We start from the raw sequence: 27550 nt of genomic DNA on the forward strand, positions 1-27550 counted from the left end.
TGACGTTTCGACTACATTCTATCTTCATTCAAAATAATGAGGTAAAAGTTATTGAATAAATGAAATTATTGTTATTTTTCTTGTTTTAGTTTTCATGGAAAAAAATGGTTAGTTGTGAAAAACGCGTGCCTCGAAATAGTGTCTTATAAATTTTGTTGACTAAATAACTATTTTTAATTTACGAAGTAATTTTTCAAAAGCTTCATACTCTACATACTGAATACACCAACACTCACGATTACACTTTCTGACGCCCGTTTCGATAACCAAGTTATCGTCTTCAGAGACTGAAGGTAAACCAAAAAATTTTTCGTACCAATAAACCTTCTCTTTTGAAAATTAATTCCAGTGGGAAAAATCGTCTATATTTCAAATGAGCTATGTGATCTTTAAGCCGAACAATAACGGATCTCCTTGTCTGTCCAATATATTTTCCGCACACAATTATCACAGCTAATTTCTTTTACCAATTTGGTATTTCATGCTTAGAATTGTTACATGTCAAGTATTTCAGCGAATAAATAAATTATGATTCGCGAACGTATAAAATCCGTTTATCTATTAATCAACTATTGGTTTTAAGAGATTCCTATGATAATACATTTAACGACATTAAATGATCGCTTTAAGCTAACAAGATAATAGAAAAATATAGGTTAAAATTGATTTTAACCTCTGTATATATTTGTGGTTTCTATGGCTATCCTTTATTAAATATTAAACTCGCCGGATGGTATTAAACTTCTGAACAGATATTCAATTGTTTTGTACAAGCACATCAACTTCGCATTTCCTTCTAAAAAATTATATAAAGGAGTTCGGGAGTTTCCGTTTATTCAATTATAGTTTCTATGGGAACATTTTTAATTGAAAGTGTTTTTAATATTATTGTGATTATATTGGTTAATTAAAAATTTATTGATTAGGAACACGTTAACTTTATTTTAATGTTAAACACCATCGATAGTGGGTGATTTGTTATACACGTGAGTATTTATTAACACTCTGATATTTGTAGTTAGATGACGAAAACCGATACGTCGGAATCTCACCATTATGAGATTTTTATACCTTTTGACTCAGTTTATTTTTTGCTTCATAAGATGGCAAAAGAGAATGGTCTTGGTCTTGGTCTTTGTCTTGTAGCAATGCAAGACCAGCTAAAGGCTCACAAGACCAAGACCAAGACCAAATGTACAAGACCAAGACCAATAACTAGATGTGCAAGACTTTTGCAGTCTTGCTTCATTTTCATTTAATTCAATAATGTTCCAAATTAACTCTTACAAAATGAGTATTTCCACTTCAGAATATTATAGAAGCAATTTGAATTTTGAATAAGTTTAGCTAATTTAAATAAAAATATGTTATTGCACCAAAACATCCGCTGTTTCAGCTGGATTTTACAGTTAGGATGATACATGGATCTAACATCCATTCTTCCTTTGACCTGTGTACAAAAACTCTTTGCTTAGACCCATCATTCTTGACACATCATTCCATAAAACTCTCTCCCAGTTTTCATACAATCAATTTTGATGTTGTTAAGTTCAATGCAACCTATTAATTTTAATTTGACTTCTTAAAAGAGGTTTCATCACAACCCTTCTTCCTAAAAGACCAGATTCTCTCAATCTTTTTTTCACTGTAGAAGTACTCGAAGGCAAATTACTAGATTCATTGATCTGAGCTGTTATCTCTAGGCACGTTTACTAAGCGTGTTTACTATAGCTAAAGTTCCTGGTGGCTGCATATTTTTTCGTTTCGTATACGAACTGCACAATAAGATGTTTTAGTGCACGTTCTTGCGTGTTAAAGGTCTAACTGGTCCTTAACTACAATTGAGTACTAAATAAATATGCATGTGTAAAAGAATAAATACTCCAAAAAGATCAAAACTTAGACGTTTGATGATTTTCCAGCATTATCTCTAGAAAAATGTATTCGGTTTTGTAGGGAATTTCATAAACTACAAAACCATGAGAGTTGAAATCCTTCTAGGCTCTTTTCTTCAGAGAATTTTGATGTTAAAGGGTAAAAAAGACTCTCCCTTAGTATTGAAATCATTATTTTAAACGGTCATATCTCGTTTAATTTTCAAGTTACGTGAGTTTAAAACAAGCAAAATGTTCAGTAAAATAAAAATTTGAATTACAAAAATATTCTTTCATTGATCTAATAGTTTTTGAGATATTTTGAAAAAATAACGTTTTTTTTTTAAATCGAAAAAAAAATTTCACATTAAACAACTTTTTTTCAAAATATACGTGTTCCAAACCATTCAAACTTTTGGAACGTGTTGTTAGGACTTAAACAAAGATAATTTCACATGGGCTACGATTAATTTTAATTTTGCCGCACATGGTGTCAAATTTGCCGACATTTTTTTTTTTTTTTAATTTGAGTTACTTTACTTATTTTAGTCATAACTCGCTTAATTTTCATGCTAGACGATTTTATAAAAGCTCATTCTAAAGACCTGAAAAAGTACTTTAAAAATGATTATTACAATTTTTTATGAAAAATAGATCGTTTTTCAGTTATTTGAGCTCAAACCTCTGCATAAATTTACGAAAAAGAAAAAATTGTATAAAAATAAGTCACCTGAATATTATTTAAAAAATTTAATTTAGAACGAGTAATTTATTTGTTTTTTTATAAGCTTCATTTTTGATAAAATTTTTTTCCAAAAAATGCGTAATTTTCGAGTTTTTCCTGAAAAAATGTTGAAAAACGTTTTTTTTTTAATTTTCAATCGCGAATAACTCAGAAATTATTGAGTTAAATAAAAATCTTTATCTAACATTTTCTTTAAAAAATTCAATTCTCTATCGAATCCTGAAGTTAATTTGAAATTTCCACCCCCGAGTAAGGGTGGCATCCACCCCTGGGGCGGAATGGGCACCAAATCAGGTTTGTTATTTGCATCATTTTGGATCTTCAAATAACGGAAACTTGTCGATATCATATCTTTCTTTTTTAACGTTTATATTTATTTTATTTCATTTCAGTTGTGGTTTCTTTCAAATAATTTGAATACACTCATGGTTTTTTCATATATCAATTCGGAACGGCATAAAATGGAACAGCAGAATGGGAAAGAATCTAATTCGCTTTCTATTGAATCTGAAAGAATTGGATCGGCTGGTAAGTTTTTAATAACATTTATTTAACAAAAAAACATAGTCGAATCAGGATATTTATCAAAAGAAAAAGTTTATATCTCCCTGTAACTATAGTAATAAAATATAAAACGAGGATTTTTAATCTTAAAATGCACTAAAGTGATGTTGAATTCTATCTTCCAGTTTTCTTTACGATACGATTAAACTGAGTAATCCAAAGGGTTAAAATCACATCGCCGATGAGGCTTATAAATCGGAGCTTCTACACCTTTACCAAGAAATCGATTTGAAAGTTGGTTACTCAACCAATTACCATACTTTTTGTCAAAATGTGGGAGCACCAAATCATGCATAATAAGTACAGATCTTCGCTCATTTAATATCAAATCTTCTAATAACTCAAATGAGTAATTTTTTACAAAATTCATACTACCATTTCAATTTTCATGTAGAATGTAATAACCTATTAGTTTCTTGAATGAAGTTTCAGTAACCTCTAATTAGTGTTGATGATTAATACATTTATATTTGATAAAGAACCGATGCCAAGACCTTACTTGCAAATGGAACGGTCTTTGCCTTCTTTGGAGCCGGTTCTCCTTTTTCAGTCCATTGTTTTGATTGTTATTCTATTTCGAGTGTGAAGTGATGGACCTACCTTTCATCCATGGTTATGAAACGGCTTTAACTCTGTGAAACATTGCAACGATGCTATCTTTGTTCCTTGGTGAGCAGACATCTTGCGCACATCTTTCTGATGACCAAATTTTTAGCTAATATACTTTTTGAAATGTCTACTAGGTCTGCTAGCTCGCGCACTTTCAGTCGACCATCACCCAGAACCGCTTTAACATTTCTGGCGTAGTAACCTCATTTGGTTACAAATTCCTAAAAACGTTTACCATTGATGGCTGCCAAACAACTACTAAGCAACGTAGTGTCTTCAAACTTGAAACATATACTGCATAGATTGTTTACTTTCTTATATAGTAGTATTTTCCAAGCAACCATCGTGATATCTAGGTTAGGCCAGGTATTTCTGGGACCTTCCTCGTTTACTAAAATCCCATTGTCATGCTCTATATAGCTTCATTCTCTTCTGATTTTTATAAAGGAGAATACCTGAAAATGCATTTGGTTTTCAAGCTTAGTCAACGTGTGGTTTGTTTTATGTGACTTCACATTTCCGTGTTGGCAAAATAATCAAAGCAGAACCCTCCCGCCTCCGTATAGTGCTTACCCAATACTTGAATGGACCCTTAGCGAAATTTTAAAATCATACTCATATAGTTATTAAGTTAATTAATTCAGGCAATATTATTAAATGTCTCACCAATTTTTATTATTAAATTGAGTCGATTCCGTAAACTTTCAACGACTGGCCTTGCGATTTATTTATAGTTATCGTAAAGGCAAGACGTACCGGAAATTGTGAACGTTTAAAATCGAATGGTAAATCCGTTGGAATAAAGACATCCTCTCCTTTGTATTTTCCCTTTATGATTGGCGTTATTCATCACCTTTTTCACAGCCAGCCCATTGTACAATCGAGGTTGACTTTTAACTGCAAACTGTGAGGTGGTAATCCAGCTAATTCCAATGAATTTAAAAACTTTTCATAATAGACGAGAAAGTATGAGAGATTTGAGGTCAATAAGTTGATTGAGAGTTAATTCCAAGTCGATTTCGTAAATTCCCAATGGCTGGCCTTGCGATTTATTTATGGTTATCGTAAAGGCAAGACGTACCGGAAATTGTAAACATTTAAAATCGATTGGTAAATCCGTTGGAATAAAGACATCCTCTCCTTTGTATTTTCCCTTTATGATTGACGTTGTTCATCACCTTTTTCACAGCCAGTCCATTGACTTTTAACTGCAAACTATGAGGTGGTAATTGCAATTAATCTAAAAACTTCTCATAATAGTCGAGAAACTATGAAAAATTTGAAGTTGATTGAAAGTTTGATTAGAAAAAACACACTAATATGGTGTATTGATTAAAGTGTGGTGATGTTTTTAGGAAGTTCCAGGCGTTCCAGTCGCGAAAACGGTGATAATTCGAATGGTTCTCAAAGCACACTTCAAGAAAGAGAATCAACACCTAAAACAACTAATAACTTATATGCACCAACCGCTAAATTCAGATCACAATCTCTATTCAATATAAATAAATTCCATAAAACTATATCTATGTTCGACGAAACTCATTTGAATGGAATCGAAGAAAACCCCAGAGAGAAAAGTTATAGAAGAGGATCTTTGCCAACAGATCAAGTGAGTAAGAGAATTCCTCAATATACCGTGCGGATATTAAGTCCTACCGACCCTTCGAATCTCAGTTATTTAAGATAAAGATGAAAAATCCTCGAACCAGTCAATTTTTATTTTAATCAAGGTGTCTAATGACATATAAAACATTGTTAGCGTTTTTACCATCTACCGTTGACAGCTACACACTCAGATTTTTTAAATAGTCGTGCGATACTTCGATGGAAAGGGTTTTTTGTTTTGTTTTATGGTAAGTAGATGAACAACGATGACACGCGACGTATAATTGTTCATGCGTAAAACAAGAAAACTCCAAGTTAATTCCGTAAACTTCCAACGACTGGCCTTGCGATTTATTTATGGTGATTGTAAAGGCCATACGTATTGGAAATGACGACATCCTTTCTTTATGATTTGCGAATTTATTTTCAATCTATTTTCGTATTCACAAGTACCTTTTGGGTTAAAAAAATAATGAGTTGAATAAATATTATATACAAGTGAGAACAGTTAAGTCAATATCAGCTCAATTCCAATTAAATCAATTAGTTGTAAAAGGAAAGTTATGATTATAAAATTATCCCACAATTATGAACCTTTTTACATTGAAATAATATATTTCATCAACCACTCTACCCTCATTTGAAGTGGAAAATTTGAAGTTTCACTGATCAACACATTCTTGTTAACATATTCTTATAATGCTAATTCTTTCTCAATCAGAACTGAACAAAAAAGAACATGAATTGGTAGTCAAGAGGAAGATCTAACCTCAAAAAAAGATCATATGAAACTAATAACGATGCAAGAGACGACAATATTAAAAACAGTTTCAAAATACGGAGGTGTACAATTAACTGAAAGAATATGACAGCTTTTGACAGAGGTATGACGAAAAGAGAAAATTACGAAGGAGGACTGCAACTAAAGTCTTGCCAAAATACTTAGGGATTAGACAAATATCAAATATAAAGATGAGTACCAAGGAGGCTATGAAGCAGAAATATCGACCATAGATTACAGAAAGACCTACGATGTAATTTGAGGAAATTAGTGGAAATTACGATAAGAAAAACCGAAAGCAAAGTAACTTTAAAATCAAATCAAAAACTGTTTTGGCAGTAGTCGATTCATTGTATATTTAAGTTCTTCGTAGCAAAACTAGCGCTACGTTGTTATGGAGACAATGTTGAAAAAGTTTTTTTTGTTTGTGAACGGCAAATTGAATATTTTCAGAAAACGAAGATTTTTGAAAATGATAATAGTATAAGAAACGAGTCTCAAATAGCAAATAATTTGATTTCATAGTAACAACTAAACTGAACGGTTCGTTTAAATAAAATAGATTAAGTGTTAGTGTGTTAAGTGTTAGTAAATAGTTGAGCTTCCCTAACAAGTGAATAGTTTGTAAATAAATAAATTACGTTATGTAAGCATTTTTATATTTTAGTTCGAATTTCCCGGTCTAGAAAGGGAATCTTGAGGGTTTAGGTAGGTAACACCGATCGAAACTTGTGTCTGGTAGATGTAAACACAATAAAAATGAAGATCATTCTGGCCATCCAAGAAAGAAGTTTACAGCTGTAGTCATTCCACTTCTGAAGCAAGTCTCGATCGGTGTTACGAATTTAACCTCTCAAAATTCCTTTTCTAGACAGCGAAATATAAAATATAAAAATGCTTACAGCTAGTAAGATAAATTGTTCGTATGAATTCATCTCAACGTTTTACGAGTGAAAAATGTTTAAATAATTAAAAATAACGTTGCAGTACTTGCCAATCGCATCCGACTTGTATGCGATTGATCCACGTGTCCACGTATTATAAACTTTTTACAATATTCAGTGGAATTGTTGGCGTTTCTTTCCGTGTACAAAAATAGAAATAAATTGTTTGTTTTTGACGATGGTATTGATACATATTTATAGGCCGATCAATTGATTACGGTGGTTAGACGTCATGCATCAAAATATTTTCTATTGATATCACGAATACGCCTAATAGTACTGCACGAATACTATTCATTAGATATTGAAAAAATCATTATTCCAGTTACAAATGATATTAAAAATAATTTTTTCAATTAATCAGAAACCATAGCTTCGTCGGCGATTATAAATTGCAGTTCATCACGCAAAGAAGAGATATAAAAATTATATTGGGCTCTTACTGATGAGTTTTTTCTATTTCCACGGTTCGTAGATAGAATGGACGTCAAGTACTCATATCAAATACTTGTACTCAACATAAAACTTAGGGTCAAACGTTAGAAAAGGTTCAAACGTATAAACTTGAACTTTCCAATGAAGAAGACGATCGCCCGGATTTTCAAGAGCCTACGAGGAGGCTATTATCACCAACTCTTGTTATAGATCACCAAGTTATTATCAAGACTGATGCCAAATGTGGAAGGACTAAAAGCAGATAGATGAAGAGTAATGTGTTCAGCTGCCTACTCGACCATCCCCTAGAAAGCTGCAGTATGGAGAGAAATAATAGAAGTAGAAAAAACTGCAGAAACTTAGCAATTCGAGTCTGCAGTGCACACCGCATTACCTTACTAGTCACGAACTTGGTAACCAACAAAGCTACGGCTCGAAGTAGCCTCATGCTTAATAACAACAACGATGGGATTTGATAGTTAGGAAACACAGTGAAATGAATTTCTATCTTACATCTTATCTAGATGTGGATGTACAAAAATTTTATTGTTTTCACTTCGTTAAAGGTTTAGAAGGGTATAAGCAGAAAGAGATGTGGTTTTATTGGGTAGAGTACCCCCTTAAGAGAGTCGCGAATCCCATAGATTGTACGTAAAAAGTATATTCACACTTCACAAAAAAACTGATTCTTCTGGAAATGTTTTCCTTTTATTTCCTACTAGAGGCTTCCCTAAACTTTCAAAACACTATAACTAACAGAAATGAAATATCACGGATATCATGCTGTACTGAAATTAACTCTTGTCCAACTATGAGGTTCGAATCCACCACGACTGTGTTTTGCGTTACTTTTTTCCCTACTTCTAATCTTATAATTTGACCTAGAAGATTCCTTAGCTAACCATGTGATTTGGTTAACTATAATCACATGCGATTACATAATAAATAGGGTTCAAGAATCTCTATTAAATCTCATCCATTTGTCTTTACTCAACTACTAAATAAAACCATATTTTCAAATCAACTAACTTTTCTAATTTATTTAAATTCAATGGTTACTTTTTTATTTCGTTCCGTTACCTATGACTTTCTATCATAAACTAACTCTGGCTGCCAAACAAGTTCGATTATATATCAGAAGGAAATTTCTAGAATTCTAGAAAGTAAATAAACAAATAAATAAAAAGGCCTGAATAGAAATAATACAAAACAATATAAACAATTCACTGCTATGATAAAAACATATATAAAAACAAACATCAAGCAAATTCCCCAAACCAGCGTATTTGCCAAATTTTAGACTCAATACTGAACAGGACCCGGTTGACGGTCGATGTCGTGTACGAGTTTTTAACAAGTCACTCTCAACAATTTACCGAATCTTAGTTTATACAAAATATTAAGTTATGATTCACAAGGTGAATGTTATATATACAAGGTTGTTATATTGTTATATTCTAGTGATACGTGTGTTTTGGTGAGCTTTCCTTTGTTATAATGATGACAACATATTTTTTCAGTCTAGAACCAATAGTGCGACAGTTAAAGATGCATTTGGACCACAACTAAATGATGACTCTCAAATGAATCTACCTGGTACACCACTGCCATCTCTAGTTCAAGACAGCGAAGACTTTTTAGACATATCCACACCTGCAACTCCAGTCGAAAAAGAACAAGTAAGTTTGAATTTTATATAAAGTAGGATTTATTACAGCAACGATATCTAAATCGAAGATAAAACTATATTTTTCTCAAAATTTATAGTCCTACATCAAGACCCGATTAAAACGAAGATATAACAACCTGCAAAACAATTCAAAAACATTGTTAATGGCCAAAATTACTCTTTGTGTCTATCCTAGGACAGGACTATAATGCTTTGGGAGACATGATGAAGAAGCTAGTAGAATGAGAATCATATTTATTTCTGAAACATGACATGATAGGAGATGATAGGAGATGATAGGAGATGATAGGAGATGATAGAAGATGATAGAAGATGATAGGAGATGATAGAAGATGATAGGAGATGATAGGAGATGATAGGAGATGATAGAAGATGATAGAAGATGATAGGAGTTGATAGAAGATGATAGGAGATGATAGGAGATGATAGGAGATGATAGGAGATGATAGGAGATGATAGGAGATGATAGGAGATGATAGGAGATGATACGAGATGATAGGAGATGATACGAGATGATACGAGATGATACGAGATGATACAAGATGAAACAAGATGATATAATATGGTAAAAGATGGTACAAGATGATACAAGATAGTACAAGATGGTACAAGATGGTACAAGATGGTACAAGATGGTACAAGATGGTACAAGATGGTACAAGATGGTACAAGATGGTACAAGATGGTACAAGATGGTACAAGATGGTACAAGATGGTACAAGATGATACAAGATGATACGATATGGTACAAGATGATACGAGAAGATACTAGAAGTGAACAATCCTGCAGGTAAAAGTCGTATACATGAGTGGAAGAGGGATATAAAACAAAACAAATTAGGTGCCAAAAGATCTAAAAAACTAATAACGATAGAGAAAACACTGGGAGGATTATGGTTGACGAAACAGGCAATGTATAAGGACAAAAGCACAACAAGAAAGAAAAACAAAAACAAACAGGATGAACCAATCTCCCAATTTAAATAATTCAAATACGCTCGCCATTCAATCTTTCAAAGCTTATATTATACATAAACCGATTTTTCCGAGAAGGGTAGAGAGTACGTTAGGAAACCTTAGGAAAGGTTGTTCTGGCGGCATTCCTTTATATTCCTTGAGAGAGTACCAGTCTTCAGCCATGTGATGTCTGATCTTAATGATAGATCTTAACACAGGCTTTTATCGATGACTAAAGACGACAACTTGACTATAGAAACGTACGTCAGACAGTGCAATTTTGAGGGTTGGTGTAGTGGTAGTATAAACAGTGTGTTCATAATGAATATCACCAAGGGTTCCAAAAATTCCAACTTAGTAGTGGCTTTAATTATTATTGATGGTGTTTCATTTAAGCCTCCTCGTATGTATGGATAGTGAACAGTTTAAAAATCGACTATTTATTCTATCCTCCATATCTCCCAAGGTGAATTTCTAATGGAATAGCGATGTGAAATGAAATAATCGATAAATTGGTAATGGATATGCTAAGCGATTCTTAAAGTCAAGCCCATTATACAAATTATTACAAATAAATTGATGGTCACACAAGCATAGGGTTGACAAATTGTCGTTGTTGATGAGTTGTACAGAAAATAATAAACTGATTCGAAGTGATTCGCTGTGATCGCAAAACGAAAAGAGAACTAGTCCCAGCAATGGTCAAAGTCGTGGAGGAAGGCGTTAACCAGATATCTTGAGTCCGCTAACATCATGAATGTGGTTTCCGTCAACAAAACTAACCTAACCTAACCCGAGGACCTCCTAGCATATATCACCAAGGTATGGGCTGAAGCTATAGAGAAATATGGGAAATTAAGAGGAATCGCACTGGATATATCGAATTATTTGGCCATAGTTTTGACATAGTTTGATATGCCATGCTTCTAAATAAACCAAGATCATACGGTTTATCGTCCTCCCTTATCGACTGACTTAGCTGTTTTATCAAAGACTGATACATTCAGGTCGCTATCGATGGACACACCTCTGGAATGTCCTTGGAGACTCCGAAGGATAACGAATTTTATTCCTATCAGTTGACCAATAGGTCGGTTCACCAATTCATATAGATCTTAGTTCCCTTTTTTCCATAGCCTTTCAGAATTATTAGCCTAGAGTGTTTTACCGGATTTAGATCAGGACTGTAAGCTGGCCACTTCATAATCCAAAAACTGACTTCTGCAATGCAACCTTGTAAGATTAAACATCTTACTTTCCACTGGCTAATAATCAATCCTCGCACATCACTGAGCTGTTTGTAGTTGACACAATGAAACGGTCATCACGAGCGGTTCTTCGTCGCCTCCTGTCTTTTCCATTTTCCATGAAATGTTCTAGTCTCTTCATAATGCTGACAGTGCCGTCATGCAGAATATGGTTTATATAATATTATTTGGTCAATTAAAAGAAAAACATTGCCTGTATGATACTTTGAGATGAAAGACTTCTCAATTAGCCAGGTGCCTTTTACCAAAATAGTCTGTTCTTTATGAATATTCCATTTAGCTCTAAGATTCTTAATCATTTTTTTTTCAGATTCTGGATCCAGAAAGTTTATATTTCCGAGACGGCCGTAGAAAAATAGATATGGTACTAGTTTATGAGGAAGAAGAATTAGGTGTAATGACTGAAGCTGAAGCAAAAAGAAGAGATAGAAGAAAAACGTTTCAGGTGCATACACCCATTTCTTTTTTTTTTCTCTGATAGAATAATTCTTATAAGCTTTTAATGAATCTAAAAAATCACATAATAAATATCTAAAATTGAATTTAGACTCATTTATTATATTACGTTAAACGTTTCCATATTTTTTTAGGAAAATATAGTTAAAGAAGGTCTAGAATTAGAATTAGAACATAAGGATTTATCATTCGATGGAAAAACTTGGTTTTTGAAAATCCATTTACCTTGGAAAACGAAGACACGATATGCAGCTCTAATGGGAATGAAATTGCCTATCAAAAGATTTATAACAATATCAGTGAAAGCATGGGTAAACTATATATATATAGAGGTTATATAATATATATTGGCTCTATCTGCTGCTAACTACCTTTTATCCGTCTTCAGTTCAGTCTTCTTTTTACCGGACTGCTTGCTATTTTCGTATTTGCCGTTTCTCTTCTTTTTGTCCATTTCCGTTTCCCATATCTTTTTTGTCCCCTCCATTTTCACACATCTTCAAACCATCTCATCATTGATTGCTCAATTTTTGCACCACACTCACTACGTTTGAGAGAAAGAGAGGTTTGTTGGTTTGTTTATGATTTGGATGACGACATGATTCATGTGGACGGGGAGCTTCATTAAGCTGCGCTTTGATATAGGAAAGATTCTTCTATTAAGCTGGGGGTGTGGTGGATTGAGGATGGTAGAGTGTACTGCATTGGAAGAAAGAGCAAAAAAAAGAAACAACCGGTTTTTCTTTAGACCTACTTCCTATCGTCGGCTAGTGAACTAATTGATTAGGAAACTTGCCGAAAACCTGCAACACCGATCATCGACGAGATGAGATTCGTAGAGAGTTTCATCTAATGACGATGGGGTTATTATCGAGGAATACAAAGTAGAAAGTCTTGTATGCCGTCGCAGGAGGTACAAGGAAGTTTCCTCTCGTGCTTTAAAGAAGTGGCTAATATAGTAGTGATCCAGGGGTTGGGAAAGAATCGTTTGATTCTATGATGCGAATCACGTATCAGACTTGGAGGTCACTTAGAAGGTTTAAAAGGTGTGTTATAATGTCAATAATGACATAATCGATATTACTGGAGCTGAGTCGAATTTTCCTGGAAGATGAGATGAGTTAGCCTCAATATTCTGTCAAGAGGATCGTTCAGATCAATCGTCCAATTGAGAGCTAATTTCACTTGAAACTACAAAGTTTCTTTGCTGACCTCGAGACTCTCTCTCCAATGCTTTAAGTGGAAATTTTTTAGGTAGATATCGTACGGTCCAGATGCTTGAAGATGTTAGTTTTTGGAGAATTGAGAATCACCTTTCATTTCTTGTACCAATTCGAAAGCTAATTCAGAAGATTTTGGGATCAGACGTTGTGTAAGCGTATTCCTGGGGCGTTCATAAAACTTTATTGGGAATGGGTGTTATTATTGCTATTCGAAACTCCTCTGGAATTGTTTTTGAACTCCATACTACTAGTAATATTTTGTGTGCTTCATTTTATCTTTTTAAATTCCCTATTTTTTAATCGTGTTTCATATCTGCTCCTATCTCTTCTCGTATTCTGCTTATTCTATCTATCTCCCCTTCTTCTTTTTCTCCTTCTTAATCACTTTTTTCTTCTATATGTTCGGTAGTAACTTTTCGAATTATTAATGTAACAAGAGTTTTCGGAAAAAATGTTTGTAGCAATTTTGACATAACGAAATAATGTTAACAATTCATAACATAGATTTTCAACCCTTAACATACATTTTTATACTCAATATCGCCCAAAACTCTTCAATAGGGCGAGCCTAGGGATTATCTATCTGGGAAGAAATGCATTAATAAAATCAAGCAATTTTTGGGGACATCCAGCTCTGAGTTAAGTACGTGAAATGCCTGCTTCGGATATGGCACGTCAGATCTAATACTTTATCTTCAAATTTCTTTTTGGAATCATCTCCTTGATGCACGACAGCATATCAAAATTCTGCGCAACTAATCTTCGGAATATTTTTGACATTTCTTCCTATTCCGATGTTTAACTTCCTGTCCTTTTAGTTCTCGACCATCGAGTTGATGTTTCTAATTTGTCTTTTGCACATTCCACCAATATAGTTGATTGGACGTTAGTCAAAGCTTTTAGCCGTCTACTTTTTGGAAGGTTTGACATGATATTTCTTATCGAAAGTGCAATATTCTCTAAATATATTCACAATTGGACAAAAATTGTAGTGACATATAAACGTTATATAATCTATGTTCCTATGGCAATAAGTTATTTAGAATTGAATTGAAAGCAACGACTGTTTTCCAAAAATTTTTGTTACATACGTTATCAGTGATAATACTAGCAAATAAAACATTTGATTGAAATGTTCACTTTAAAGTAAAGAGAGTAGCAAGATATTTACCCCTAGTTTAGTTGGAGCTTAACAGAATTTCACACAGAGTGATATAAATTACGTGATGTTTTCATATGAAAATTTAATAATTATTCAACGTGTACGAAGTAAATCAATCTTAAGACATCGTTTTCCTGGTTAACTGTTTAAAAAGATCCAAATTGAATACATTTATAGGACGACAAAAGGGAAATGGGGAAAGCTGAGACAATGTATTCGAAATGGCAGAAAAAATGGAAACAATGTTTTGAATTTAATCACGATTTAATCAATAAAGAACCGTCTTTTTATGATGCTACAGAAGGGGGAGATAGAGAAGAGCAGTGAGTATATTAAGGATTTATTTGTTTATTCACATAATCAAAAAATAATATTTCGTAGTATTTACAAACATACAAACACTAAAGCTTCTGTGAGCAATAATTAGCTTCAGATTTACCAATTGAGGTAAAACTTTTTGCTTATATCTTCTTTTTTTTCATTTTGAGGTTACTTAGTTGAGGTACATGTCGGACAATCATCAAATTAGTTAAATATAAACGCGTTCAAAGTACTTTCAATAATAACTGCAACATGTAATGAGGAAAAAAATAATTTCTATAGTAGCCTAGGTCTTTCTATGCTAGCAAACAATTGAGAAGACGTTCTTGAAGTTTAAATGTACAAGTGACATGAAATAAAGAAGAAACATTTACTTTTATAGACACTTGGAGATCTGGGTCTGTCCATGATAACGAATACTTAATCTACCATAAGAATCAGAAGACAAATATATTGTACGGGGTAGATCAGACCTAGGGGATATAAATGGGCCCAAGTTTTGTCGCTGTGCCGATACGTCCAGGCGGGAAAAAAAAATATTCTGGAATTAAAATAGCCTTCCTTTCGGAACTCCAAGTGGAAGCTGATCTAGAGGGTCGATTATGCACAAATATCTTCAAGGTAGTATAAATAAACTCTGTACACCAGGAGATGAACACAACAAAATCCGAGGTTCACCTTGTATAAACTGGATACCACTCGATTCAGGTATAACGGTGTAACTTTGGACTTTGAAGTTTTTTCCAATAGTCACTGACTGACCCAAAATTATCAATGAACAAGGTCCAGATTCGATCATCTATAAGTATTGCTCGCATATTTGGAGCTCGGCGCCGTGAGGATGCTCGACTCAATACATCCATCGATCCAGAGTTGACCAGAAACTTGGACAGTTTAGAGCATAGTAGAAATGTCACTGATCTGACTTTGTTTTACTGATACTACCACAGCAGATGCTCTGTTTAATATAATCCAACCTAGAGTAGTATCTCTAAGACTTACTCGACAGGCAGACGTGGCTCATAGCACCAAGTCCGCCTGTATACAACCAGATTTTTCGGGACTAAGATCAATATCCATAAGTTTCTCCATACAGCAGGTACCATTCAAATTACTCCAGTTTAATAGGATTTACTTTTTACACAAAAGAAGAGATTGGTACAGCTTAAATGTACAGGCAACTTGTGATGAAAAGGATAAATCTACTTTTATACACTGTCAGTAGCAGGAGTTTGTCTATGGAGTCGAATACTACCAGGTAGATAAAGAGATAAATACTACAGAAGAGACTTGCTGTTTAAATCTACATGTACGTGTAGTGAAGAAGAGGAATTAACTTTTATAGACGTTCGGTAACTTGGGATTGTCCATGATTTACCAGCTGCAACATCAGCAGTCTAAATATATAGGCAACATTTGGTGGAAATGGAGAATTAATTTCCATAAACGCTTTGTGCCCTGGGTCTATCTACTGACTACTATTTTTACCAGTACGAATTTATTTTTTATTAGCAGAAATAGCATTCTGAACACACTGTTTATCACAATTACACTGTGTGACGCTAGTTTCGATAATCTAGTTATCGTCTTCAGAGATTGAATGTAAATTGCTCAGTCTCTGAAGACGATAACTTGGTTATCAAACGCGGTTCAGACAACGAAATTGTGAGTGTTGGTGTAGTGGTAGTATAAACAGTGTGTTCATAATGAATATCACCAACGGTGTCAGAAATTTCATCTTAGTAGAAATGGGATTTAATGTAGTTTTTACGAAAAGGAGTTTAATTATTATAAGATTATCTTTAAAACCATTTAGAGTTTATGAAAAATAGTAATGATTGGTAATGCACTTTGTAACCCCGATTTGGAACCCAACCTTAAATTCTTGTTTCCTTTGAATGCACATAAATTGTGAGGACAACGATGTTTATATCCTGTTAAAACGATATAGACGAAGCTCTTGGTTTGAAGCTTGATAAAATTTAATTTAAAATACTTTCACAAAATTAATTACATACAATAATTCACCATACCAAGTCTTTGACTCAGTTTATTTCTAGGTTTGTAGTAAAGGATCGAGTAACAGAATATTCTAGCGCTCAAAGGAGTCTAATTGTTATGCAAATTTTATTGAGGGTCAAATTTGATGATACAGATAAAGTAAGTTTATATTTCGAAATAATAATAAATTCATGGAAGTCATATTAAAATATTCTTTTTTATTTTTTTGTAGGTAGGTATCAGAAGGCTTTTGAATGATTATACGTACTACGCTTGTTTTCCATTACACGAAGGACGATGGGATAAAGATACCAGTGATGGAAAAATCTTAGATAGGAGGGTGAGAAATTATAGTTCCATATTAATAAACCCCAATCAGGATTCCAGGATCCTCATATTTGTTTTTGAACTGACATGTTCGCTCAATAACTTTGTTTAAGCTGACCGAATTCAAGATGGTCTTTTCCCAGGCTAGATTTTGATATGTATTATTCAAAAATCTAATTTCAGCTTTTCTGCTTCAGATTCGTCTTCCCCAAACTCTACTTCCAAGAGTTAAAGCTAGCATTATATCTTGAATTGTTTTAATGGATGATACAAATTATATTTTCACTCATCATTTCAAAAGTCAGATGTCCATTGATGGACATGGAGCTCCCGAAAGGAATGCCACAAAGACAAAATAGGCGTTCTTCAATTAAATAGCAAATACCAAAAAAAAATTATGTTGTATGAACCCTATAGAAAGGTTCGGAGACTGCAAGTCCAAGTCCAACTTTCCACTGTGATGGAATATGGATAGGCTGTACTTAATGGACACCATAGAAACTCAGATAGCTATACAAGCCAAAACGGCGAAATATTATGCTCTAGGTTCCTTCTGGAGGGGAAAAAAGTCATACATGAACTGGTGAGTTCACGGAGTTCAAGGTCTAGTTGGTTCGGGTAGCCGTTTTTGTACAGCAAAATCACCAGTGTAATCTTCTCCCTAAACAAATTCTGCGGAGATAAATATAAACAGCTGTCTTAACACAATCTGAGGAGCACATAGGCTTTTGCCTGTTTTACTAATCATCTTTTCCTTTGAAACAGACATGAATCACGACTGGTGATTGGTTTTATAAGCGAACATTATCGCCATCTCCACGCTCAGACGTGTGATGATCAACGATATTGACAAATCTTACAGTTCATTAAGTGACGCTGAACGTTTCAAACCAAGGTGTCTGAACAGTTTTTCCAAGCACATCGACCTTTGGTAATTCTAAGCTGTGCACAACTCGATAAGTTTTTCAGAAGCCTTATAAATGCGACGGTTTTTGCCTTATCTAAAACTTCTGAGGAGTTAAGCTGAACCTGATTCTCGATTTAGACTCAAAACTCCAAGTACAAAATGTTCACTTATGAAATCAAAAAGTGTTTAGTTTTCCTCGTCTTATTTTTGATATCGCCTGGATTTTCTTCGTCCAATTTCAGTTGCTATTCATTAACAGATTAGCGCAATCAAAACACTTCATAGTTACGTAATGGATTTATAAATTTACGAGAAATGAAAAAAAATGATCTGCGATAGGTGATGTGAAGTTAACTTAATTTGTTTTCAAGCGGTAAACAAAAAAAATATTCTGTTAATAAAAATGAATACTGAGAGATCAAGGGCTCAACGAAAGGAAAAAAATCTGAGATTTGCAGTTTAATTATTACAATGGTCAACTTCAGGCTACATGATATTGTTAATTAACTAATAACTTCTTGAAAAATCGCCATAAATATTTTTTGCCTTCGACTTATTTGTTGATCTCTCCTATGAGTGCTTATATTTATTCAAATCTAACATACTTAAATAATATTTTTTGTTGAAGAATCTTTTTTAGGAAATTTTTTGTTTTTTTTCAAATATTTTTTCTGATTTAAATAATCGCAATTTGTTTTTGAGAAATAAACAAAAACCAAACCCCCTTTTTAAGTGCATTCTTCATAAATTTGCAATTTTGCCCTTTTCAAGAACTTTCTACGTGCCATTCCAAATTGAATGACACTCCAATGTTTTTATTTAAATATTTTTTCTGATTTAAATAATCGCAATTCGTTTTTGAGAAATAAGCAAAAAACCAAACCCCTTTTTTAAGTAAAATCTTCATGAATTTACAATTTTGCCCTTTTCAAAAACTTTCTACGTGCCATTCCAAATTGAATGACACTCCAACGTTTTTATTCAAATATTTTTTCTGATTTAAATAATCGCAATTCGTTTTTGAGAAATAAGCAAAAAACCAAACCCTTTTTTTAAGTAAAATCTTCATGAATTTGCAATTTTGCCCTTGTCAAAAACTTTCTACGTGGGATTCTTAATTGATAGACACTCCAACGTTTCTTTTTAAATATTTTTTCAGATTTAAATAATCGCAATTTGTTTTTGAGAAATAAACTAAAAACCAAACCCCCTTTTTAAGTGAATTGTTTAAAAATTTCCAATTTTGCCCTTTTCCAAAAACTTTCTACGTGCCATTCCAAATTGAATGACACCCCAACGTTTTTATTTAAATATTTTTTCTGATTTAAATAATCGCAATTCGTTTTTGAGAAATAAGCGAAAAACCAAACCCCTTTTTTAAGTAAAATCTTCATGAATTTGCAATTTTGCCCTTTTCAAAAACTTTCTACGTGCGATTCTTAATTGATTGACACTCCAACGTTTCTTTTTAAATATTTTTTCAGATTTAAATAATCGCAATTTGTTTTTGAGAAATAAACAAAAACCAAACCCCCTTTTTAAGTGAATTGTTTAAAAATTTGCAATTTTGCCCTTTTCCAAAAACTTTCCACGTGCCCTTCCAAATTGAATGACATCCCAACGTTTTTATTTAAATATTTTTTCTGATTTAAATAATCGCAATTCGTTTTTGAGAAATAAGCAAAAAACCAAACCCCTTTTTTTAGTAAAATCTTCATGAATTTGCAATTTTGCCCTTTTCAAAAACTTTCTACGTGCGATTCTCAATTGATTGACACTCCAACGTTTTTATTCAAATATTTTTTCTGATTTAAATAATCGCAATTCGTTTTTGAGAAATAAGCAAAAAACCAAACCCCTTTTTCAAGTAAAATCTTCATGAATTTGCAATTTTGCCCTTTTCAAGAACTTTCTACGTGCCATTCCAAATTGAATGACACTCCAATGTTTTTATTTAAATATTTTTTCTGATTTAAATAATCGCAATTCGTTTTTGAGAAATAAGCAAAAAACCAAACCCCTTTTTTAAGTAAAATCTTCATGAATTTACAATTTTGCCCTTTTCAAAAACTTTCTACGTGCCATTCCAAATTGAATGACACTCCAACGTTTTTATTCAAATATTTTTTCTGATTTAAATAATCGCAATTCGTTTTTGAGAAATAAGCAAAAAACCAAACCCCCTTTTTAAGTGAATTGTTTAAAAATTTGCAATTTTGCTCTTTTCCAAAAACTTTCTACGTGCCCTTCCAAATTGAATGACATCCCAACGTTTTTATTTAAATATTTTTTCTGATTTAAATAATCGCAATTCGTTTTTGAGAAATAAGCAAAAAACCAAACCCCTTTTTTAAGTAAAATCTTCATGAATTTGCAACTTTGCCCTTTTCAAAAACTTTCTACGTGCGATTCTCAATTGATTGACACTCCAACGTTTCTTTTTAAATATTTTTTCAGATTTAAATACTCGCAATTTGTTTTTGAGAAATAAACTAAAAACCAAACCTCTTTTTTAAGTAAAATCTTCATGAATTTGCAATTTTGCCCTTTTCAAAAACTTTCTACGTGCCATTCCAAATTGAATGATACTCCAACGTTTTTATTCAAATATTTTTTCTGATTTAAATAATCGCAATTCGTTTTTGAGAAATAAGCAAAAAACCAAACCCTTTTTTTAAGTAAAATCTTCATGAATTTGCAATTTTGTCCTTTTCAAAAACTTTCTACGTGCGATTTTTAATTGATTGACACTCCAACGTTTCTTTTTAAATATTTTTTCATATTTAAATAATCGCAATTTGTTTTTGAGAAATAAACTAAAAACCAAACCCCTTTTTTACGTAAAATCTCCATGAATTTGCAATTTTGCCCTTTTCAAAAACTTTCTACGTGCCATTCCAAATTGAATGATACTCCAACGTTTTTATTCAAATATTTTTTCTGATTTAAATAATCGCAATTCGTTTTTGAGAAATAAGCAAAAAACCAAACCCTTTTTTTAAGTAAAATTTTCATGAATTTGCAATTTTGTCCTTTTCAAAAACTTTCTACGTGTGATTTTTAATTGATTGACACTCCAACGTTTCTTTTTAAATATTTTTTCAGATTTAAATAATCGCAATTTGTTTTTGAGAAATAAACTAAAAACCAAACCCCTTTTTTAAGTAAAATCTCCATGAATTTGCAATTTTGCCCTTTCCAAAAACTTTCTACGTGCCATTCCAAATTGAATGATACTCCAACGTTTTTATTCAAATATTTTTTCTGATTTAAATAATCGCAATTCGTTTTTGAGAAATAAGCAAAAAACCAAACCCTTTTTTTAAGTAAAATCTTCATGAATTTGCAATTTTGTCCTTTTCAAAAACTTTCTACGTGCGATTTTTAATTGATTGACACTCCAACGTTTCTTTTTAAATATTTTTTCAGATTTAAATAATCGCAATTTGTTTTTGAGAAATAAACTAAAAACCAAACCCCCTTTTTAAGTGAATTTTTAAAAATTTGCAATTTTGCCCTTTCCAAAAACTTTCTGCGTGCCATTCCAAATCGAATGACACTCCAACGATATTTTTAGGAGAAGAGGAAAAAGTTTTATCTTAAAAAGGAGTTGTTGGTTCGACTTTTTCTTCACTCTTTGAAATACATTTTTTTTAATTTCAGTTATTATATTTGGAATGGGCTAGACCAGCCAAATGGATGAAAAGACAGCCACTAAATTTAGTTAGAAAATATTTTGGAGATAAAATAGGTCTCTATTTTTGTTGGTTGGGTTATTATACTAAAATGTTGTACGCTCCTGCAATAGTAGGGACACTATGTTTTTTATACGGTATATTCACCATAGACGGCGATGACAATATACCCACGTAAGATTTCAACATACTCCCAAAAAAAAGTGTCAGTTTTTATTTATTCATTATTTTTAGTAAAGAAATTTGTGATATAAATGGACCTGGCAACATAACATTATGTCCAATGTGTGATAAAGCTTGTAAATATCAAAAATTAATAGACAGCTGTAAATTTGCTAGATTGACTTATTTATTCGACAACCCTGCTACTGTCTTCTTTGCTATTTTCATGAGTCTATGGGGTAAGATAACCTTTTTATAACTACTATTAATTTTTTCATATTTGTACGTTTTTCTGGAACAAGCTTGAGTTTACGAAATACGATATACACAAAAGTTTTTGCCCACCCTGTAATTCATATGAAACGCAACAAAAACAAACAATACGATCGATAACCGTCGTCTTTTTGGTTCTATTCGGTAATTTGTTCTACAATAACTTAATCGGGTTGAGTTCGGGTGACTATGAGTGCCAAATAATTACTGCACAACATCGAGAGATGCTCGGGATCGTTGTCATACTGGAAGATAAAATTTCTGCTGATCAGGCGCTGATCAGAACGTACTTCATTTTCCTTTGATAATTTTTATAGTCTTTATTCTCCACCAGGTCTCCAGTCGCCTCTCCTCCAAACCATCATCGAGCCTTCGCCGTGTTTTCCAGTCGGGATTATCCATTAATCTAACACCTAACATGTTCTTTAGCTCACTGTCACCTTTTAATTTTATTTTGATCCTTCTTCAAAATATCCCGAAACCATAACAGAGCTTTCGCCGTGTTTGCCAGTCGGGATTATCCATGGATCTAACACCTAACATGTTCTTTAGCTCACTGTAACCTCTTAATTTTATTTTGATCCTTCCCCAAAATATCCCCAAACCATAACCGAGCTTTCGCCGTGTTTGCCAGTCGGGATTACACACGAATCTAATATGCGTTTTTCCTTTGACCTCAAAACCTCAAACATTAACTTCTGACTCAATAAAACTCTTTCTTGCCATTCATGTGTCTAATTTTTATGTTCTATAGCCCTCTTTAGCCCAAAAAGGTCAACTTCAACCTATCTCCTTTTCACTGTAAGAGTACTAAAAGGCAAATCCCAAGATTCACTGATCTCAGCTGCTCTTTCTGGACCCTAGATTCGTCGTTCTGAACGTTTTTTAACGCCAAAGCTTCTGGTGGATGCATATTTTTCACGTTGTATACTCCACGAAACGACAGTATTTTTAATTCAGTAATTCAGTAATGGTACGGTGCCTTTTGTCTAGAAGAACCATGAAGATTTACTATTTATGTACGAGTTTCAACCGATAGTACCTTGATTTAACCCATTTTAAAACTCTCAATTTTGCGAGAACGAAAACAATTCTTCGCAAAAAGTTATCACAGAGCTAACTGGGACTAAACTACAATCAACACCGAAGACATAAAACAAATCAACTTGTTGCATGCGCTCGTATAAAGTAAACAAACACTAGGCTTTCTCCTTTTCTACAGAACTGCCGAGTCCTATTATTAAAATACTTTTATCCAATTTTTTATCAAAACGAACGCTCCCAGCCATTATTTTTTTTAACATGGTGGCGCTTGATGTTTCAACAAATCATCAATTTTTCAGCTACAGTTTTTTTGGAAATGTGGAGAAGAAAACAAAGTGTAATACAATGGGAATGGGATCTTCAAGCAACCGATCAGGATGAAGAGCCTAGACCAGGTATAGTTTGAATATATTTTTCATCCCTTCTCCAATTTCAGAATGATAGTTGCACGGCTATCCACTTAGGAACGTGGAGCATGATCTTTACCTACCAACCCTACGTTCAGAATTAATTAAAGGCTCAATATTTTACAATGCGAAAAAAATGCACAATCACTTGCTAATTGAAATCTTTTTACGCATTTCGTAATAATTTGAGGGCATATTTACTGAAAACTACTATCCTAATAATAATAATATTTAATTTATGGTATTCCGAATACTGGTTTCAATTGAGTGAGGGAGGAAAATTGAGGTATACAACTGTCAGCTAGGTATATGTAAGCTCATATTTTGAAAAATGCGTAAATTCATACAAATACAACGAAGGGTTAACCTCGTTCACTATAAATTTCTTTCACTTTCACTATCAAGATGTCAGCAGTGTGAAAATATTCCAATAACTGAAAAAACAATATTGCATGTACCCCAAAAGTGTATAGTATATATACTTAGGTATTCCCCGTCGTTTATCTAATATGTATATAAAATCTAATTTAGAGAAATTTTCTGATACTTACCTGCCTCCTGTCTCAGGTATGCGTGACAATTTTTGGGTGAATTCACCAATTGTGATAGTTATTAACCCCGAAGGTCGAAAAGCTACTATAAAATTAGTTGAACTGAGGCGATGACAACCAAAATTATGTTCATAATATAGTTAAACATTTAAAAGTTACTTATGGTAATTTCGGAATTTACTAAACAAACAATGTCTACGATTAAACAAAGCTCGAATAGTTTACTACTAGACTTAGATATCTAATCAAAATTACTAAATTACTAGTAGAAAAAAACAACGCCATCGTGTTCTAGTGGTTAAATAAAATATAGATATGAAATAAAAAGAAATCGGAACAAATTGTGTTTTTTGCGTTTTGCGCTGAACCTATGCAAGACTCGTATTGGTTACCATGGGCATAACAAATTACCAAAATTCAATTTATAAAAGCTTATTTTGAAGATTTTTCAATTCTCTATGATCCCATGGAAACCAATACGAGTCTTGCATAGGTTCAGCGCAAAACGCAAAAACACAATTTGTCCTGATTTTTTGGTGTTTTTATTGTTTAAAAAAATAACGCATAGACAAAAAATGTTGAATTTTATGCACATAACTTTTATTTAACTCCTAGAACACGATGGCGTTGTTTTTTTCTACTATTAATTTTGTCACCAAAAGTCTTTTTTTTTTCGTAAAGCCTATATATGAATACAGACAATTATTAGTCATAAAAATATGTATGTAATGTTCAACATAACCATATACCACATAGTGAATTTAAAACAACCCTTGTGAAACTGTAGGTGGTTATTAATTTGGACAAATTTACATCCCCAGCCTTAGTCAGCTGTAGGAGGTACTGAAAAAATAACTTTTCCTATAGAGGAATATCGTTTTGTTTTAGAATTCGAAACAAGTGTCAAAACTTTTAGAACTAACCCTGTAACTAGAGATAAAGAGCCGTATTTACCAGCATGGACAAGAGTAATGAGATTAGCAATCACTGGATCTGTTGTATTTTTTATGGTGAATATTTTCCAAGTTATTACAACAAAATTTAATAACATCAATTCGTTTTTTTTTAGATTGCTGTAATTTTATGTGCCGTATTGGGAACAATAATTTATAGACTGTCGCTTGTTTCGGTGATATATGGAAGTAAAAATTTTTTTATGAAAAAACATGCCAAAATTGTAACATCAGTATCCGCCGCCGTTATAAACCTTATAATTATCATGTGTTTAACGAGGGTATGTACGAAAATTTACTCCATTCAGATAATTTAAACTAAATGAATACAGAAGAATTGGAAAATTAGGAATAATAAATAAAAATGATTCATTTTCTATTTCTATGAGGTTTCCTGTATCAATTCACACTAATTTCATACTTTTTTTGCACGAATTTTTATTAAATAAAGTAAATTATCAAATCGTTATTTATTTCGTATATTCCTGATGCCAATGCTTATTCTCACTTACACAGTTACTTCTTTATGCCCGTCGTTTTAGCAGAATTTCCCACTACAATTAATGACATCAAAAATAAATACTCATTTGGAAGTGATGGACTCCATCCCACGTTATCTATGTCAATCATAATATTTTAATTAACAAATTGTAGTACTACAGTTTGAGGAAAACACCTTTCGCATGGTTTAAGTCATATCTTACCAACAGAAGTTAGCATATAGGGGTTGATATAACTATGTCTTCTTGCAAGTCAATAGAATGTGGAGTGCCCCAAGGCTCAGTACTAGACCCTTTGGTTTCTTCTATTCATCAACGACATTGTCTATCTAGACAGACGATACTACTTAGTTTCTCTTGGAGCACCCCTGATCTCATGGCACTTCATAGGACCATATCTAGTGACCTAATCACCCTGAAATCATGATGCGATTCTAATTATTTGTGATTCAACGTTTTTAAAATTAAGGTTCTATCACATAAAAAGACAATATCGTTTTTTCTGTGCATTAAAATTTTATTTTATTTGTTTCATCTTTATTTAGATTTTTTATGTTTGTTTTTTAGTTTTTACAAGCTTTTTTCTACAAATTGCAACAATTTCTCAACAGGAATAGTTTTTCAAGAGAAATTCCTCAACATACACTCTCAATAATAAAAAGCAAATTTGAGAACATTTTCAAGTTAAAATTATAATAGAAAAATATTATTTTTCAGTTTTACCATAGACTAGCAATATATTTAACAAATTTAGAAAGTCCTCGAACTCAAACCGAATATGAAAACTCTTATACCTTCAAAATATTCTTTTTCGAGTTCATGAACTTTTATTCATCGTTGATTTACATCGCATTTTTCAAGGTAATCATGCTCCAATTATAAATTGTCACATATTATTGATGAATTCTATTTCAGGGTAGATTTTACGATTATCCAGGTGACACTGTAACCAGGCAATCAGTGTTTTTAAGAGTCAAAGGCGACATCTGTGATCCAGCTGGTTGTTTAAGCGAACTCTGCATTCAGCTATCAATTATTATGATAGGCAAACAAATTTTTAATAATTTCGTTGAGCTTTTCAATCCGTAAGTTATATCACATTTATATAAATAACATCAAGCTCCATCAAAAGACGATCCTAGATCTTTCAGGACATCCGTGAACGACCACGTCGTAAAATATTAACCCCTACCTAACCTAAGCCTAAAATTTTATAGGTTAGGTTAGGTTAAGTCAAATCGCATCAGGTTAGGTTAGGTTAGGTTAGGTTAGGTGAGGTTATGTGAACTTAGGTTAGGTTAGGTTAGGGAGATAATAAACAGCTGCACGGATTCTGTCAAATATTAAATACTCAAAACACATTTAGTCCATTTAAAACGAGGGTTTTCGGTTATATTTATATAAATTTATAATTTTTCAGTGCATTTTATAACTGGTGGCGAATGAGAACTCATAAATCTAATACTAAAGACTTAACAAGGAAACATACTAGGTGGGAAGAAGATTATCATTTACAAGATCCAGGAAGGTTGGCCCTATTCGATGAATATTTGGAAATGAGTGAGGTTTTTTCTTATTTTCCACAGCCACACACGTTATAAACTTTGCACTTAACATTTAGGAATAGCAAATTAAATAAATATACACAAATACCTAAGAAAAATTAGTAACAGGTTACTTCTTTGTAAACGAAGAATCGTGGACTAATATAAATTTTGTAAGAACTATCTATACTCATACCTGAAGATGGGAAATGTTAATTTCCTACTGGTAATGGAATAGAAGAAGACAAAATCAAAAAAATTGTGGAAAAAGAATCATAAATAAAGCGTAAAGTTATTACAGTTCGAAGGAGAAATAAACAAAGTTATCAAGAAAAATTAAATACAAACATAACTGGCAGCCAAAAAGACGAGATAGTAGAAATATCGTGATTAAAACTTGAGAAAAAGGACGTTTGACAATAAAAATTACGATGAAAAGCTTTAAAAGAACGCTTTGGTAGAACATTGAAGGAGAAAACAAACGATTTACCTATGGACGAAGCTCAAGACGAACAGAAAAAACAAATGCTGAAAAAAGAAATAAAACAGGAA

The 27550-nt window shown here is 32.7% G+C and overlaps 1 protein-coding gene across 1 annotated transcript in view; it reads left to right on the forward strand.

The window, feature by feature from the left end:
• Positions 1-762: 762 nt before the first annotated feature.
• The window catches only part of LOC130445651 (anoctamin-4), a 36109-nt gene continuing 9321 nt past the window's right edge, over positions 763-27550 (forward strand). The window contains exons 1-17 of the mRNA XM_056781404.1: positions 763-986; positions 3012-3147; positions 5148-5401; positions 9078-9236; positions 11783-11917; positions 12063-12239; positions 14491-14636; positions 16695-16794; positions 16868-16975; positions 21533-21738; positions 21799-21965; positions 23343-23438; positions 24890-25011; positions 25071-25235; positions 26172-26315; positions 26370-26539; positions 26875-27014. Coding sequence (XP_056637382.1) covers positions 3045-3147; positions 5148-5401; positions 9078-9236; positions 11783-11917; positions 12063-12239; positions 14491-14636; positions 16695-16794; positions 16868-16975; positions 21533-21738; positions 21799-21965; positions 23343-23438; positions 24890-25011; positions 25071-25235; positions 26172-26315; positions 26370-26539; positions 26875-27014 — 2392 coding nt within the window. The 5' untranslated portion in view covers positions 763-986; positions 3012-3044. The remainder of the gene's footprint in view (positions 987-3011; positions 3148-5147; positions 5402-9077; positions 9237-11782; positions 11918-12062; positions 12240-14490; positions 14637-16694; positions 16795-16867; positions 16976-21532; positions 21739-21798; positions 21966-23342; positions 23439-24889; positions 25012-25070; positions 25236-26171; positions 26316-26369; positions 26540-26874; positions 27015-27550) is intronic.

Source organism: Diorhabda sublineata, chromosome 6 (genome assembly GCF_026230105.1).
Source record: "Diorhabda sublineata isolate icDioSubl1.1 chromosome 6, icDioSubl1.1, whole genome shotgun sequence".
NCBI classification, from domain to species: Eukaryota; Metazoa; Arthropoda; class Insecta; order Coleoptera; family Chrysomelidae; genus Diorhabda; species Diorhabda sublineata.